General features: G+C 42.5%; 3 protein-coding genes and 1 pseudogene across 3 annotated transcripts in view; 2 read left to right on the forward strand and 2 right to left on the reverse strand.

Moving 5' to 3' along the window:
• The window catches only part of KIAA1217 (KIAA1217 ortholog), a 278,647-nt gene that overhangs the window by 91,797 nt on the left and 170,030 nt on the right, over window positions 1–16,820 (forward strand).
• LOC116661616 (galactoside 2-alpha-L-fucosyltransferase 1-like) overlaps window positions 1–16,820 on the forward strand; it is a 101,177-nt gene that overhangs the window by 80,879 nt on the left and 3,478 nt on the right.
• LOC102518769 (caveolae-associated protein 3-like) lies at window positions 466–4,943 on the reverse strand. Its single transcript, XM_032473548.1, is given in 3 exon segments — window positions 466–850; window positions 853–1,434; window positions 4,901–4,943. Coding segments are annotated over 3 exon segments (867 nt in total). The 3' UTR covers window positions 466–608.
• LOC106729895 lies at window positions 9,046–15,354 on the reverse strand (annotated as a pseudogene).

Genomic DNA, 16,820 nt, shown 5'->3' on the forward strand with positions numbered 1-16,820 from the left:
AAGGTATAACAGGAAAAAATATTTCCAGGTTTGGTTTTCTTCATGAAATGTTCAGTAGAGTTGGGGAGGTAAGAGGTAGAGCAGGTTGGCTGAAGTCTATACAAGGAAACCCCAAGTAGAAGCCAAGGCCCCGTGCACTGGAGCAGGAGGTCGAAGGTTAGCACGGCTGGAGCGGCCCCTGGGGAGGGCGTGAGAATGGCCCAGGTGAGTGGAGCTGGGAGGAACACATGGGGTGAGCCTTAGTACTGCACTTGCACATGACCCGAGCAAAAGAACCTGGACGGATGGTGTCAGGCCCTGCTTTAACACACAGCCTTGGTTTCCTCAAGCCAGCAGTAAAGACATCAGTCTTTACCAAAACACTTAAAGTTTCTTGGCTTTTGGGGGGGGGGGGGGTGACATTATTTTTATTGATAGTGAGTGCAAGCAGGTGTGAGTGGCTGTTCCTCTTTCAGAGGGTGCTAGGCTGAAGAAGCCGGGAAGGGAGGGCCAGAGCTGGGCTGTGGATGCAGGATTCACTCCTTATTTGGGTGGGAATGCTGCATTCGGAGAGGAAGATTTACTGTGGGACCAGGCATAGGCACGGGGGAGGCTGGCGGCACCAGCCATCAGGCCGCACTTTCTATCTGGAGCACAGCCGCATCGGCAGCCTCAGGTCTCCCGGGATCTTCCTCGGTGTCTCGCGGAGGTTCTGGCTCTGGCTTGGCCTCCAGCGCAGGCTGGGCTTCGGGCTGGCCCTCAGCACTCCGGCCAGGCCCAAGGCGAGGGGGCTTAACAGTCGTGGGTGCCGGCGCAGCAGGGCCTTTACGGTCCGGTCGGGCCCTTCGCAGGCTCTGGACCTTCTGCACCTGGTGCGCCGCAGCCGCCGCGCCCTGGACTCCACGGGCTCCTCGTCTGATCTCTCCTCATCTTCGGCCTCCGGCTGCTCTGGGCCGGCTTCGGCCTGTTCCTCCGACGCCGTCTGGAAGGCTCTGGCTGGGATTTCTGCCTCCTCCTGGAAGAGCAGAACGTGGAGCAGCCCGTGGTCGGCCTCCAGCCGCTGCTCCGGGGCGGCGCGGCGCGCGGCGCGCTCCTGGGCAGCATCCGCCTTGGCCAGCAGCTGCGCCAGCCTGTTGCTCGTGGTGTCGTGGCTGCGACTCAGCGCGCCCAGGCCACTCTGGATGCGGCTCACGGAGCCGGCCAGGCCCCCCTGCCTCTGAGCCAGGCCCCCCTGCCGCTCGCGCAACGCCTCCAGCATGGTGGCCAGCTTCTCCAGCAGGGTCACCACGGTGACCGTGTGCACCGGGCCCCCCGGCGGCGGCCCGGGCCCAGGCCCCGGCTCCAGCACACTCTCCCCCTTGATCCCCGACCGCCCCGCTTGGCTCTCCCCGCAGCCGCCGGCTGCGCTCTGGGCTGGGGCTGCCTTTCCCGGCTCCTCCCCAGCTTTGGCCGTGACTCAGGCAGGCGGAGTTTGAAGTTTCTTGGCTTTTACTGAAAATTTGCCTACAAGAAGATTCATCGATCTAGCTTCACGAAGGGTCCATTCAGGTAAAGTTTTTCTATCCATTAACTAAAGCCCGTATTAATGATACAGCAGTGTGACACAATGAAAAGTTGACATCGGTAAACACAAAATTCCAGATTTGGGGGGGATTTACTATCATCTTGTAACTGGTTGTTTCATCAGGTAAAAACAGTAATTTCAAGAGTCATGTGGCTAGAACCAGTGGGCTTATTTTGCATTCAATATGAAACTCTACTTGGCATCTACTTTTATTTTGAGGAAACATTAAAAGACAAGAAATCATCCTGTTCCAAGTCTCCAGGAAGGTTATGATTTTAATTCCACACCACAGAAAATGCAAACAAATTTGTAATTACACTTCACGCATGGAGCTCTGTGGAGGAAAAATAAATTGGTACCCATCTACCTGAAAGCCGTAAATCAGACATGGAATGGCTAATCACAGATATAAATTGAATAAATTGTATGCCGGTGCTGATTACTTTCTCCTCAGTTTTGTATACAATTAAGAATTTAGATCTTAGGCTGCACCGTTTTTGAAGTGTGACTCTGAAGTGAAAGTTAATTTTTAAATTCTCCTAATCCTGGTTTACACTCTTCATTCCTTTTTGGTTAAAGTATGATCTTGAGGAGGCTCCTATTAAACTAAGTATCGACCTGGGCAATTTTCAGAACGTCACAGCTCCTATCCATTTATCAGAATAACCAGAACTGACTGAGAAAAACACAGCTGTTTTCACTGTGTAAAAACAAAACAACTTTCAGTAGTAGTTGCCATGCATTGATTTAATGGAAAGGAGATGGTTTTTGCGGGCCCAGCACTGGTTCTTCACCTTCTTATTCTCATCACAGACACCTAAGGACACCTTAAAAACTACAGAAGAAATGGTGTAGCTGCTAGGAAAACAATGTGGTGGTTCCTCAAAAAAAGTTAAAAATAGAATTACCATATGACCCAACAATTCAACTTCGTGGTGTGTACTCATGGAATTGAAAGCTGAGACTTAAAGAGATTTTTGTACATTCATGTTCAGGGGAGGATTATTCATTACAGAGAAGAGGTAGAAGCAGCCCATGTGTCTAGCAGTGGAAGATTGGATACACACAATGTGGTCTGCACATCCAATGGAATATTATTCAGCCTTAAAAAGGAAGGAAATCTTGTCTCATGCTACAACATGGGTGAACCTTCAGGACATTAAGCTACGTAAAGATAGTCAAGAAAGGACAAATGCCATCTGATGCCAGTTTTATGAGGTCCCTAGAGTAGTGAAATTCTTAAAGAGGCAGAAAGTAGAATGGAAGTTGCCAGGGGCTGGGGGAGTGGGTAATAGGGAGTGATTATTTGATGGGTACGGAGTTTCAGTTTTGCAGCATGGAAAGAGTTCGGGAGATGGATGGTGAGATGGCACAGCAGTGTGAATGTACTTAATGCCACCCAACTGTACACTTAAAAATGGTTAAGATGGCCATTTTATATCATGTTCATTTTACCACCATTGGAAAAAACAAAATCAAAAACTGCAGAGGAGGGGGCTTCACCAGAGAAATTCGGTTCTGGGTAGCTGCAGTGACTCTGGTCTAAGGCCTGGGCTGATCTCTGGAATGGTTACACCTGAGTGGTACAGCCAACAGTGGGGTGCCCTCCCTCCCTGTGATGGGAGGGGACAGCTAAGCACCGGAAGGAGAGAAGGTAGAGCCCAGCAAAGATGACCCTGGTTTAGCCAAGGAGTTAATCCAGTGAGTGAAACTGCAGACACTTGGAATAACTTGTGCATATGGGCCAGAAGGGTCTTTCAGTCACATCTGGGCTACTGTGTCCTTCAAAGCATGCAGAATGGGTGGATGTCTGTCATGCCTCCAAGAAGCCCCATCTCTGCCCCGGGTCTTGCTGCTCAGGTGAGAATCTAGAAAATAGTTGTGACGCATCTGCTTGGAGTGAAGCAGAGATAGAAGGGAGGCTCAGAATGAATGGACCACATTACTTTCCACCCCAGTGATTCATGATAGAATAAAAAACTTGTATAGACGCTTCTGAGAGAGATGTGGTGACGTGCCTTGCAAGTGATCCTTCCCTCTTTTGATTGTGAGGATGTGAACCTTGGTCCAGCCCTTTGTTTCCTCGTGAACCTTCTGGCCCAGAAGCACCTTATTGAACATCGGGCTAATGGAGTGACCTCTGCATCAATTCAGTTTCTACACGTGCACAGAGAGTTTCACGGGTGCTTCAGTGGCTCGCTAAGACGAACCATTGTTCAATTGAGTAAATCCTTCCATGCCAGGAGAAATTCCTGATGATGCTGCATTTCTCCTTTTCCAGAGAATTTTATGGCAATCAATGATAGTCAGCCCTGGTGTCCCTGCTGAAGCTCTTGATGGAATACAATTCATTTTGAGTGACCTTTACTTTTCAGTAATACTTCTTTATTTGTGAAGTGCAGATTGCAAACAGCCTGATCAGCCCCCTGGCTTTTGGTTATTAGCATTCCACCTGCTTTATAATGCCATTTAAAAACCAGCTGTGCTAGGAAGGAAAAAAGTATTGACTGAATCTTTTCTGGAAGAAAAATTTGTGTAGCATTAAGATCGCCAAATGGCAATGTCTTCTTTTGGGGAGGGGAGTGTGTGTGAGAGACTGACTTAAGGTGTTTGTCATATTTCTTTTTTAAGTACCAGAAATCATGGCCCTGGTTAATGTTAGATTTATGAACAAAAATGTCTCTAAAAACCAAAGGGGGAATAATCATTTTGGTCGTAAAAATCTTATAATTTTATTATAAATCATAAGATGTTATGAAGTTAAGCATTAGATCTTGGGCTGAAAAGCCCCTGTAAATAGGGAGAGGAAAATACAGATGGGGGTTGAGTGCCGGGTGGAAGTATTATTAAGAATTCTTGGAATTTTCTTCCCAAGCTGTGGTTCATTAGTTGTTTATTTTGTAGTTCTGCTTCTTCAGTAATCTCTGTATCTTAGACTCTGCTTTTTAGAAAGGTGGTGTTGATACTTGTTCGTGCTCTGGTCTTGTCAAATCTTGCAAACTTGTACTGCTCCTGTGCTAATTTCTTGGGTAGGAGCCTGAGCTCATCATGTGTGTTCATAATAATGCGTGTACTTGCCTTTACTCAGAGACTGCTTGAAAGAGCCTTGCCTTCCTGGATTGATCATGAACTTGACCCCTGAGATCCTGTCTGTGCAGAACTTAAGTTGGGGAAGGTATAAGCAGGTGATCAGCAAGGTACTAGTTGAGTGCCACCTTCTCAACTTGAAATAATCCTAGAAATTCTCATTTCTGTTTATCAAGGAGCAATGCCAGAGCCACCTGGAAGTGAGCAGTAAGTGGAAATAGCAGCTCAGTTTTCTGACCGGTCTTCATTCTTTCAGCACTCCCTCATTACAGACGTGTGGGGCAGTGATCTGCAGGTTCTTCGAAGGTGGCATCTTGTCTTGGGGAATTTTCTTTTCCCTTTCAGGGTTGGAGCTTGGCTCTTGGATTTCAGAGAGGAAAGCTCAGGCAGGCTGTGGCAGTTCAGCTGTCTCTTCCTGGAGTTGTGGATAAATTGGGATTTATTAAGTGGGGAGATGTGGAAGCAAGATGAGATAAGAAAGAAGGGTGTGTTTGGTCCCTGGGTGAGCACCTAAGAATGAGAGTGGAAAGGTCATCTTGGATTCATCCCTTCAACTTACAGATGAGACCTCAGAGACAATGGGGGAGCTCTCGACCGAGCTCTCAAATCAGCCACCATGCCCCTTACCAACTGCATTTTACAACACGGTCTGGACGGATTCTCTTAAACCTCTCAGACAAGATTAATTACAAGCATCCAGTTGATACTGTAATGCACCAATTTGTCTGGTCTGGCTTTAAGAGTAGAGAAAATTTTGCTTTCGATGCAGAGTAATAAGTTACAGGTCGTGGGGCAGAAGTTTTGCTTTGCATGAGGGTATGAACGGGCATGTATGGGCATGTATGTACACTTTGGTGTGGGGATGAAGAGAAGAAAATGAAGAACACTCTTAATATGCTAGGTTCTCTCCTAAGGTCAATCTCTATATTTTATATTCTTTCTACCCTGTGCCATGTTCTTGTGGGGGTTTGTGTTCTTTGAATTATTTTCTATGGGACTCAATTTAGGGTTCTTGTTCTTCAAATCCAAGGTTCTAGAATTATTTGAGCTTACAGGTGGGAACGTATGCACTGGTTAAGTCACTTGTCCACTCTAGTTGGTTGCATTGATGGTTTACAATTGTGGAGCCCTCGGTAACAAGGGTGGGTCACTGCCACCTCCCTCGCCAACACACTTACTTATGGGCCCATTGAGTAACTTGTTAAATAAAATTTGCATGTTACTGAAAAATTGGCTCAAACTTTTAGTCATTCATTTATTAAGAAAAGGAGTTTATTCTGACATTGAACATTATTCTGTAAATTGGAATTTAGAGGAGACAGCATAAGGATGAATCCTAGGATATGCACTTGTCCCCATCGTCCCTCATCTGGAGTGCTGGTCTCTTTCTTTTGTAAGTTAGGCATTGTTGCCTCTAGTCGTCTCATCCACACTATGTATGTTAGCATCTTTCAGGATTGTCTCCCTCCCATGCACCCCTGGGAGGGCAGGCAGGTCCAGATCCCAGGCCAGCTCAAGACGTTTCTAAGAGAACACCATCGTTCCTTTTTCCTAGACTCATCAACCCAGAATGAAAAGAGGGTACCATTCCCAAGTACCTCACCTCTTTCTCAGAAGACTTATCCATCATGGCATCCATGCATTTGAAAGAGAATCCACTCTCTGAATGATCCCTCCAATGAATTTAGAAGGAAAAAAACTCCCTTGGGAATGCCAAATAATTACACTCACATTTTTTGTTTTAAATTTTGTTCATACTGTATGTGGTCTTGTTCCATTTTTATGGTACATTGTTAACAAAACAGCATAATAATTTTCTGAAAACTGCTTGGTTTTCATGTACTTAGAGCTACTCAGCTAAATAGATCATCATCATAGCAGCTAAAATGTTTTGTTTCCACTTCATCATATATGTGTGTGTGTGTGTGTGTATATAATGTGTATATATACGATGTATATGCATATATATCATTGGATTATGTAGTTAAAGGGAAATGAACATAAAACTATCATTTTTGGTTTTTAAAATGAGCAATAGTAAGGCAAGCTTGTATGCTAATGGTAATGATCCAGAGAAGAGTGGAGGGTGATTTTAGGAGGGAAGAAACTGAACGAAGGATTGCGATTTAGTGGAAGGGTTGGCCTTAGGAACAGAGCCAGTTTTTCTATCTTTACAGTAGGAAAGAGATAGTATTTGGGTACATCGATTTGGTGGATGAGGGTAAGGGAATAAGGTAGTTCTTGTCTGTCAATGACAAATGAGGGGAGGTGATCTGCTGAGAGTCAGAAAAGGATGTTGGAAGTTTGAGGAGAGAGGAAAACCTATGAAATAGATTGTCATCCTGAAAAACAAAAAAGCAAACTAATGAGGAAAGTGTGGAAGAATCGTTGAGCAGAGTTGAGTTCTCCCTTGAGATCTGTGGTAATGAGGTTAAGGTAAGACCATTAAGCAGAGTTGTGCGGGGTTTTGTCTTGTTTTTTGTTTTTTTCCCCTTCCAGCAATTTTAGCTGCTCAATTGCAAATAGTTAGTTAGGTTCAACCTGTATTGATTGCCTGGCTGGTGCAATGGCGGAAGAGAGGCTCAAGGTAGATGAAGATATTGGCAAGGAATTGATCATGAAGTTGGACCACAGAATCCAAACTAGGTGTGTTGAAGTGGAAGGAGGATTGGGATTGAAGGCTAAGACCCACGTGGGGTTGAGGAATCACTGGAAAGTGTTTCTGACTGTTTAATCATGATGCCTTCAATTTGACTGTGTGACTGTGCATTGTTTGAACTATGCCCTATATGGCCAACTGTCCTGAGGGTCCTTGACGGGGTGGGTGGTGGGGAGGACAGATGTCCAGAGGTCCAATAGCCAAGTTCTCATATCAGGGAAAAACTTGGGAGCATGATTTTCATTTAAAAGACTGTGTGAGCAATGTAATAGGTAGAAGTTTTTGGTTTTTTGTTTTTTTGTTTTTTTCATTTACCAGCATTTATTCAATTTGAGATTAGTAAATTTTTTTTAAGCTCAACTATTTTTAATAGATTTTTTAAAAAATATGTCCCTTTTTAAAATTTCTTTTTTACTCAGTTTAAAAGTAAATCACAAGTAGAGGTGAGGATTAATATTTAGTCCTCTGGAAATGTTTTTTTACATAAATCACATCCATTAGGAAAATTCAGAAAGTTCAAAAAGCATTTTAAAATATCCTGTCTTACAGGTAGAAATGTCTTTCTATTTTTTTGGGCATATTTTAGAAGAGTATTTATTACTTAATGTCTTGTCATTTTATTTTTCATGGTTGTACAATACTTGTGTTAATTTTTTAAATACATGAAATTATTATTGTTACTAGACATTAAAATCTCTTCACATGGATGATATGATGAATAACTCAGCAATGAGCCCCAGGAAAAGAGTATCTTAAGTCAGAAATATACCAATTAAAGGGGCCCTGACCTTCCCTGTGAAGGCTTTGTTGGGAGCAGTATTTCCATTTCAGCAAGTTTCAGGAACTGTCTGGATGGAAGCACCACATGCAGACTTTGGAAACCTGGGAAGCTAAAGGGAACTTACTTTCTATCCAGCTTTTACTCCTTTATCTTTTCCATCAAGCTCTTCCATCACTAGAATACCTCTGTGGATGCTGTTAGATGTCCTAAGTTGTAAAGGTTCCAGTAGGTTATCAATTTACTCACCATATCTCCAGGATCTTGAAATTAACATCTTAGAGGAGAAAGCCTTAAATCACAAAAATTCTACTTGCTTCCTTCACCCCAACTTAAGTTAAAAAGAGTGCAAATGTTTTTTCTTATGGCAGAATACATTGATCTAGCTCATGAAGTACAAATCTTTGTGGTAGCCTAGTTTGAGAAAAACAGACAAAAGCTCTTTTATTTTTTTATTGTGAAAACGTCTTTTTATTTTAAGAAAAAAATTTAGTTAACAAAAAAATTTAACAAGTTTCACTTAGCAAAATACACCCGAAAGGAAATCACAGTACAAAAAGAGTTTTAAGTCAAGGCCTCACCAGTTCCTACAGTATTAGAAATGTGTCTCAATTTTCAAAACTAACTTTTTAAAAGCTTAAACTTAACCTAAAAGATTTTAAATGAAAATAAAATAGAATGAACAAACATGAGAAATGTTCCTGTTTCAATTAGGGGTGTAGTACCTTGAGGTTTCAAAAAAAAAGAGAGAGAGAGAGAGAAAAAAGCACACCTCCCCAATGTGTTCATGATGGTGTAAAAGATCCACATTTAACATACTTAAATCTACTTTACAACTCAGATAACATCACTCCAGAAGTACACTACCAAAATATTAATTGAGAAAAGCTGAAAATAGTTTTAGTTTACTCAATATCACATGCTAGAAGAAAGTTTGCGTGAGAAAACACTGAAGAGGTAATTTTTTTTCTTCCAGATTTCACAAACTCATGGTGCAAAACGGGCCCCACAGCTTCCTCTAGAGTAATAACTTCTTTTCACTGCTTGTTGGCTGCCTGTGAAATTTTGATTGAAATAACTAAAATGCTGCTACAAAACTAGTCGCACCCTCCCATGCTGTTCTGGACACCGTAGCCAGCCCCTTAACAGCCACTCACGGATTGGCTCTCAAGGCCACTGTAAGTGGACTGGGTTGACACCCCCATGCCATGCATCATCAGGCTGCTATAAGCCCCGTTGCTGGCCCCCGTTGTGGAATTCAAGAAAAGTTCTCTGTATCTGCTGCATGTTGGCCCTGCTTTTGGACATGGCCGCCACAGCTTCTTCATGAGTAGCAAACTCAGTATCAGCTTTACCCGTCACTCTTCCATCAGGGCCAGTCTCAATGTGGACTCTCACGGGGTTGAGCGGAGAGAAGAAGTTGTAAATGTCGTTATCCATGGCTTTGTAGGGCAGCCCCCTCATGTGGACACAGTGCCCAGTGGTGCTCTGGACAGTGAACTTGCCATCTCCATACCTGCGGTCATACATCCCAGAGAGACAGTAGCTGAGGTCTCTTCCAAACAGGTCGGTGGTGAAGCCGTAGCCATCGCTGAGGTCGCTGTACTACTCGTAGCCTCCATAGCCTGCACTGTAGGCTCCGGACCTCATCCTCTCCAGGCCTGCTTGTTTGACAATGCTGACGTACCTACTGGCTGTGCCGGGGCAGTCACAGGGCCCCGGTCGCTGCACTGACATGAACTTCAGAGGGGGATCCGAGTATGACCTGACTTCTTCCTGACTGCTCTTGAACACCTCGATATACCTGTGCCCTGTTCTCTCCTTGTGCTTCCCCAGAGCCTTCTCAGCTAACTCCTGGGAGGCAAACTGCACAAAGGCTTCCCCTGTAATCTTGCCCTCAGGGTCCACAGGCAGTGTGATCCCATTTGGCATGATTTCCAACCCTGAGAAGAACTAAACGATTTCTTCCTTGGTGCATCCAAATAGGTGTCCTCGAAGCCGCACAGAACCATCATTGGCGGTGTCGGCACTGTTTAGACCACTGTGCTTCAACACCCAACCCATCTCGGTTCTGTGGGACTTGAACACCTCAATGTACCGGTGTCCCATGCTTTCCCTGTCTTTTTTAAGGGCCATTTTTACATCTTCTTCTCATTCAAGCAACAAAAGCCTCACCACCCTGCCTGCCTTCTCTAGTGTAGATAAAATGAACGCCTGCGGCCCCATCCTAAATTGTGCAGGTGGAGAGGAAAGTCTGCACATCCTCAACAGAGCAGGACCAGGGCAGGCCACGGAGCTTGACCACAAAACCTTCACCTCCCTTGGGGCTCAACATCATGGACACTTGACAGGGTAGACGTCAGACAAGCTTGGGTGCCACTTCTTGTGGCTGAGAGAACAGTGAAGGATGCCCACAGTCAGAGACACTCCAGGTAGACAACGAATTATCCTTTCTCTCCAGTAAGGCGCGGAGCAGTCCCACTTCCAAGACCGAGCCGGAGACAAAAGCTCTTTGTAACACAGACGGTGTGCTTCCCTAATTCATTTTTCCAGGGTGCTCTAACATTTCTCAGATCTAAAGGTGTGAAGGGCATGGTTACCAAAAACAAACAGAAGTGAACGACGCTGTGTTATTAAATGTCATGCTTTTTGATTTGTCGGCCATGTATTATCTCAAACAAAAACGGATTTTCCTACTCTTACACTTCGGCGTTTTCTCAACTGGGCTATCCACAGTATGATTTGTGGCGTTCTTGTTTTCCAGTAAGGAATGGAAATATAAATTGCTGTGTTTCCTTTCTTTCAAAATTATATGAATTAATACTGGTTCTCAAAATTCTTACACATAGGAAAGTTATAGCTGAAGTAGACTGGTGTTTTGTTGGTAACTAGGGAAGAGAGTGATGTGAAACAGCTGATGGTGTGTAAATGATGCGTAATAATTTAAGCAGAGTGAGGTGGTGAATTCTTGTCCACGGTAGAAATGTTTTGTGCATACCACTTTTGGATTTCCTTTCATTGGATTATACTTGTTTCTTGGTTATTTCAAAAGACAGCATAGGGGGAAGGGTATAGCTCAAGCGGTAGAGTGCATGCTCAGCACCCAAGAGGTCTCGGGTTCAATCCCGTGTACCTCCTGCAAGCGGAAATCAAAGAAGAAACCCAATTACCTCCCCCCCAGCAAACAAACAATACAAGCAAAAGACAGCATAAAATGGTTTTTGTTTGTTTTCTGAAGTTAAGATGAAAAGTGCAAACTCATTGCATTTATACTAGAAAGGATGCAAGCTAGTTGCTGTCTTCCAAATTGGCATCACTTCTTTGATGAGAACTAGCAATGAGATTTTAACAATCTTTCCCAAAAATGTCGTTACCTGTGTGGTTTTAAGTGGGCTTTTGTTATTTTATTACTTGCTGTAAAGTCCCCTTTCGGTATAAATTTAAGGGAATTGCTCATTGAGTCCTACATGCTTTCTATATTATTACGTATTAGGTGTTAATGCCTCTCAAATACTCTTTGAATATGTACTTTTGTTTTTATTCCCATTTTACTGATGAAGAACAGTGCACCGAGGATTTTTGTAACTTGCCTGGGGTCACAGCTCAACAAATGGCAGACCAAGATTGAAACTCTAGTTCCAGAGAATGTAATCTTAAATCCATGTTATATTTCCTTCAGTTTCAGCATTCTGGGACCTAGTGTCCTCCATCTGCTCCACGCTATGGTGGTACACTCCGTTCTGGAATGTTAGTCATTGTTGGGTGTGACCTTGTGACTCTCTGGGATCCAAACGGGGCTACTGAGCAGTAAAACAGCTCTATGAACAGACATGGCAGTGCCCTTATTTTTTATTTACTAGGAATAATGAGTAATTGATATGTTGAAGTTTTCAAATTTCCATGACCGTATCCCTTTCCCCCTCTTTATATCTACAAAAGGTCCTCAGGGACAACATAATTTATATATATATATATGTATATATATTTATATCTTTATCTGTTAATTTTTGAAACCCACAATTATTTATCTATTCATAGTTTATCTTATGGTACTGGCACATGTTACAACATGGACCTGTTTTGAAAACATTAGGCTAGGTCAAAAAAGCCAGTCACAGAGGACCACATATTTTATGATCCCATGTATATGAAATGTCCAAAATAGGCCAACCCAGAGATAGAAAGTAGACTGGTGGTTGCCTAGGGCTGAGAAAGCTGAGGGGAGATGAGAATTGTCTGCAGATGGGTATGGGGTTTCATTACAGAATGAGAAAAATGTTTTAAAGTTGAGTGCCATGATAGTTGTGCGACCCTGTGAATAAACCAAAAAACCATGAAGTTGTACACCTTTTTTTTTTACAATTAAAAAAAAAAAACCTGTTTATTTATTTATTTGAAGTATAATTGATTTATAATATATTTGTTTCAGGTGTATAACATAGTAATTTAATACTTTTATAGATTATACTCCATTTAAAATTATTATAAAATATTAGCTATATTCCCTGTGCTAAATTGTGCACTTTTAATAGGTGCATTCATGGGGCATCAGGTACCATGATAATGGGCCTTTAGCGAGACAAAGAGCATGAAGAACATGCTCAGACAGCACAAAATTCAGTTTTTGTTCTACTGTCCAGGTTGCCTTTGGCAAAGGGTATTTAAGAATTATATTTGGTAAACACCTTTTCTACAAAACAAACTCTTTTCCCTTAGAATGTGTTGACACATTACTTAAATAAACAGGTCTACCATGAAAGTCCCATGTCACCTGTCCCAGCAGAAGTATCCTCAGATGCTTCTTCTAGACCATAGCAAGCACAGCAAGCATGAACTCATCCAGGTTTCTTTACAGCTTTTACTTCAAAATTACTGAGTGAACCAAGCAGTGGTTGACATTTTTGACAGTGTTTAATACACTATTGTAAACCCTGGGATTTGATATTCATCATCTGGGCCAAACTCCATGAGATTTCATAGTGATTGTTGTTGTTGTTGTTGTTGTTGTTGTTGTTGTTGTAATTGGTGCAGTAATATTTTTTATACTGATGTACTCAACTCAATAATTTAAAAGTATATTTATACATAGTATATTTTTGAAAGAGAGTACTGCATCTCATGAGCTATTTCTTCCTAGAAACCAAAGACTTTCTGATAATGATGAAATGTAATTCTGATGCTTGGAAAGAGATCTGGAAAATGGATGCTGCATACACATTATTTCTTCTGTGACCGATGTCTTGCCATCTTGGGTTGGAGTGTCCATGCGTACCTCACTTTCTGGGAGCAGGATGCATGGCAATTTGTTAATCTTTAGATAATTGTTTCTCATTTTCCCTTTTCCTAGACTTTTTGCCAGGTTCGGCAAAGAAAAGGACATTGTAATCTCTCCAAATGTTTTCTAAATTTAACTTAAGTGAGTTTGAAGTCTAGAAGGCAACCAAATTCAATGCCCAATCTGGTGTAAGAGTCACCAGAAATCAGGAGTAGTCTTTGTCCCAGTGTGGGTCATCTTTCTAGGTTCTCCTGTCAAGGATTCCTCCAGGGTCCCTTCCCAGGTGATTCTGGTGTCTAAAGGGCAGAGCTCTTGTTGGTACCTTTCACAATACTTATCCCTTTATGGAACTGTAAGCAATCTTAGCCTGAGTCCCCCAGTCCTGTACAATCACACCTAAATGACACTGAAACAAATGACCTCAATGGCCTCTTTCTTCTGGAGGACTGACAGATACTCTTCAAATCCTATAGGATGTGCTCATGCTGGAAAGAACTTCGAAATTATTCATTCACTCAAGCTGGGCTGAACTTAATCCTTCTAAGAAAGGTAGCTGTCACGTTTTTAAGATGTTAACTGTATTTTATAATTTTGACTTTGATGTTTGTGTCCAACCTAAAACTGGTTTGAAATGGATTTGCTTTACACTAATGTAAACGTATGTCTTTCTTCCCCTGATTCTGGAAGTAATACATGTTCCTTTTAAACGATTGTCAAGTTAAGGCATTTTAAGTTTATTTCCTTTCTTCTTTGCTTGTGGCTTTGAAATTTAGACAGGATGGATTCTTATAAGACAGATGACTCTTAAGGAAGAGTAATTTTATCCTAACAGAATCACGTGGAAACTATCCTTTAAAAGGACGTATGGGAAAGTACAAACTAATGTTTCTAGAATAAATTCTGTTTACATGGTGAAGGAAAACTTTTGAGTCAAAGTGATGCATTTAGATCCAGGTTGATCTGATGCCTGAACCAGCTTTGTGAAGCAAGTTTTCAAGCTTGGTCTCCTTATCTATAAAATAAACAAACATGTTTTTCTCAGTATTGTGTGGATTGAATAAAATGCTACATGTAAAAAGAATCTGATAGGAATCAGGTAAACATAGTAGCTTCTCAAATAATCATTTTCTCTCCCACACCTTCTTTGTGTCTTAACTTCTTTTTCTTACATATACTATCCCATTGTCAGACATCTCTTTATCAGCACAGCAAATATATTTCTTCTAGGTTATTGCAATTCATTGAATATTTTTTTCCCGCTTTTGGCCATTCCTACCTAATTTGGGGCCATTCAAATAAATGTTCATGTATAGTTCATCAGTTATAATCTAAATCTAAATTTTCAAGCTACAGAAAATTAGCCTTCTACGTGGAAAGAAATCCCATGCCATCATCCTATGTAAAAAGGATTTGTTTTCTTTGTGTCAAAGTAGTATATTTGGGGCTTGGCCTTAACCTTGCATGGACCTGTGGGATTACGAGGTTCAGAAGATAGTACACTCACAGGTGAGCCGATAGGCAGGAATGTTGCTGCCTATTTGTTTAATAACCAGGAATGAGGCCACGTGACTTACATGCATTTTCTAGTCTAATCTTCACAGCCCTCCCATGGGTGTCCTTATCCCTGTTTCATGAGAGAGGAAATGAAGGTCCTTAGAGGTTGATTAGCTCACTCAGGATGGCACTCTGAGAAAGTTCTAGACCAAGGCTGCACCTGGGCCTGCCTGAGACTTTTAGTATTTTCCACAATTTGATTGCGTTTAGGGGGCGTGCTTACAGGATGACGTCTTTAACACGCAGAACATCAGTATCCCAGCAAAGCCAGGTTGGTTTGTCTCACCAGACAGTCTCCCCTCTCCTTTGTCTTCTCTCCCGCTGCCCTCTGCCTGCCAGGATGATGGGGTCATTGGTTAGAGTGCGTTAATCAATGTAGCTGATCCCATCATCACAGTGTCATGATGTCAGGAAACAGCCCTGCTGCAGGCTGTGCACTTCTCCATACAACGGAAGAGGAATCTGATCAGGACTTGATCTCCAAGCCATTGGGATGGGGAGGGAAGGAGGCCTGTCCGGTCGGGCCTCTGCCCTAGAGGAACATGAATTCAACCACAGGTGCTGTGTGGTTCCCTCCCAACCTCCATCTTTCCCTCCCAGTCTCCGTCTCTCCCTCCTATCCCTGAGGCTGGGCAGGGCTCCCCTGACCCCAGTGGACTGATTCCTTGTGAAGTTCACTCCTGGGAGCTTTCTTTGGCCTTAAATTGCCATCGAATGAACCCTCTCTTCTGTTGCTGACTATCTCACATTTAGCTGAATGTTCTTTTCTTCTGTGATGTCCGCCTCACAGGGACTCCTAGGATTCACTTGGAAACTATTTTCAAGTGAGCAGAAATACCTCAGCATTCAATCTAGCTTTTTAGTGCTGGGAATATTCTTAGAAAGAAAGAGTATGTGTGTATGTATGTGTGAATGTGTCTGGCCCATGTTGTATGGAGATAGTTCTCTGTCAGATAATCCTAAAAGTACAAATCCTGTTCTCTGGATGCTTCACTCTTTCCTTCCCTGTAGATGTTGTGTTGTGCTCAACAGGCTGCCAAATCTGTATGGATTAGAGCCTTCTGCTCCTCCTGTCAAAATAACCAACCATCACTGTGCAAAAGAAAAACCCAGAAATGCATTTTTCCTGGGCTGAAGTGGGACTCAGTGCCCTGTCTTGCAAATGAACTTCCTGTTTCTTTCTAGAAGCATTCTGCCATCATATGTAACAGGATTCCCTTTTTCATGTCTTCTGCATGTAGGCAGAAATCTTTATGAAAGCTCAGTTAAGATGACAATCAGATCACTTGGGAGATTGTCATGTCCTCCTCTGTTCCTGAAACAGGGACTTCGAAAAGTTGTTTTTACTTAAATTTTCTTAAATCACTATCCAGAGTTGAGTTCTCCTTTTTCTTTCCTTTTCGGTGGAGACTTGATGTTTATTTCATTACTTCCACCTCTAGATTAAGTATAACTTCTCCCTTATCTGAACCCCACCCTCCTGGAAAAACTTAAGGAAATTGAATCAGGAAAACAAAGCCTATTTCCTTTCATCCTCTATGTCATATCCTATGGCTCTTTTAATATTTATTTTTATGAACTGAGGTTGTAGTTTTGATTTCCTCAATGTGGCTTTCAGAGCAAAAAGGATGAAACTGACATTCAGGAGATAGGATTTCCCTCTGGCTCTGCCACTTGTTACCTGGTGACTGTAGACAAGGCATTTAACTTTGGTTCCAATCTCTTAAGTGTGGGGGCTGCACTGGATGGCCTGGAAATTCCTTTTAGTGTCAACATTCTGGGACTCTGAAATAAAGCTAGCTGCTTAGAGTGAAAATATCCTTATTTGTTCCAAAAAATCACCCTTTATAATAATTAACGTTGTTTGAAGGGAGCACTGATACACAGATCTTGCACAAATAATTAAAATTTGAAGAAGTCTACC

This window comes from Camelus ferus, chromosome 35 (genome assembly GCF_009834535.1).
Source record: "Camelus ferus isolate YT-003-E chromosome 35, BCGSAC_Cfer_1.0, whole genome shotgun sequence".
Taxonomy (NCBI): Eukaryota; Metazoa; Chordata; class Mammalia; order Artiodactyla; family Camelidae; genus Camelus; species Camelus ferus.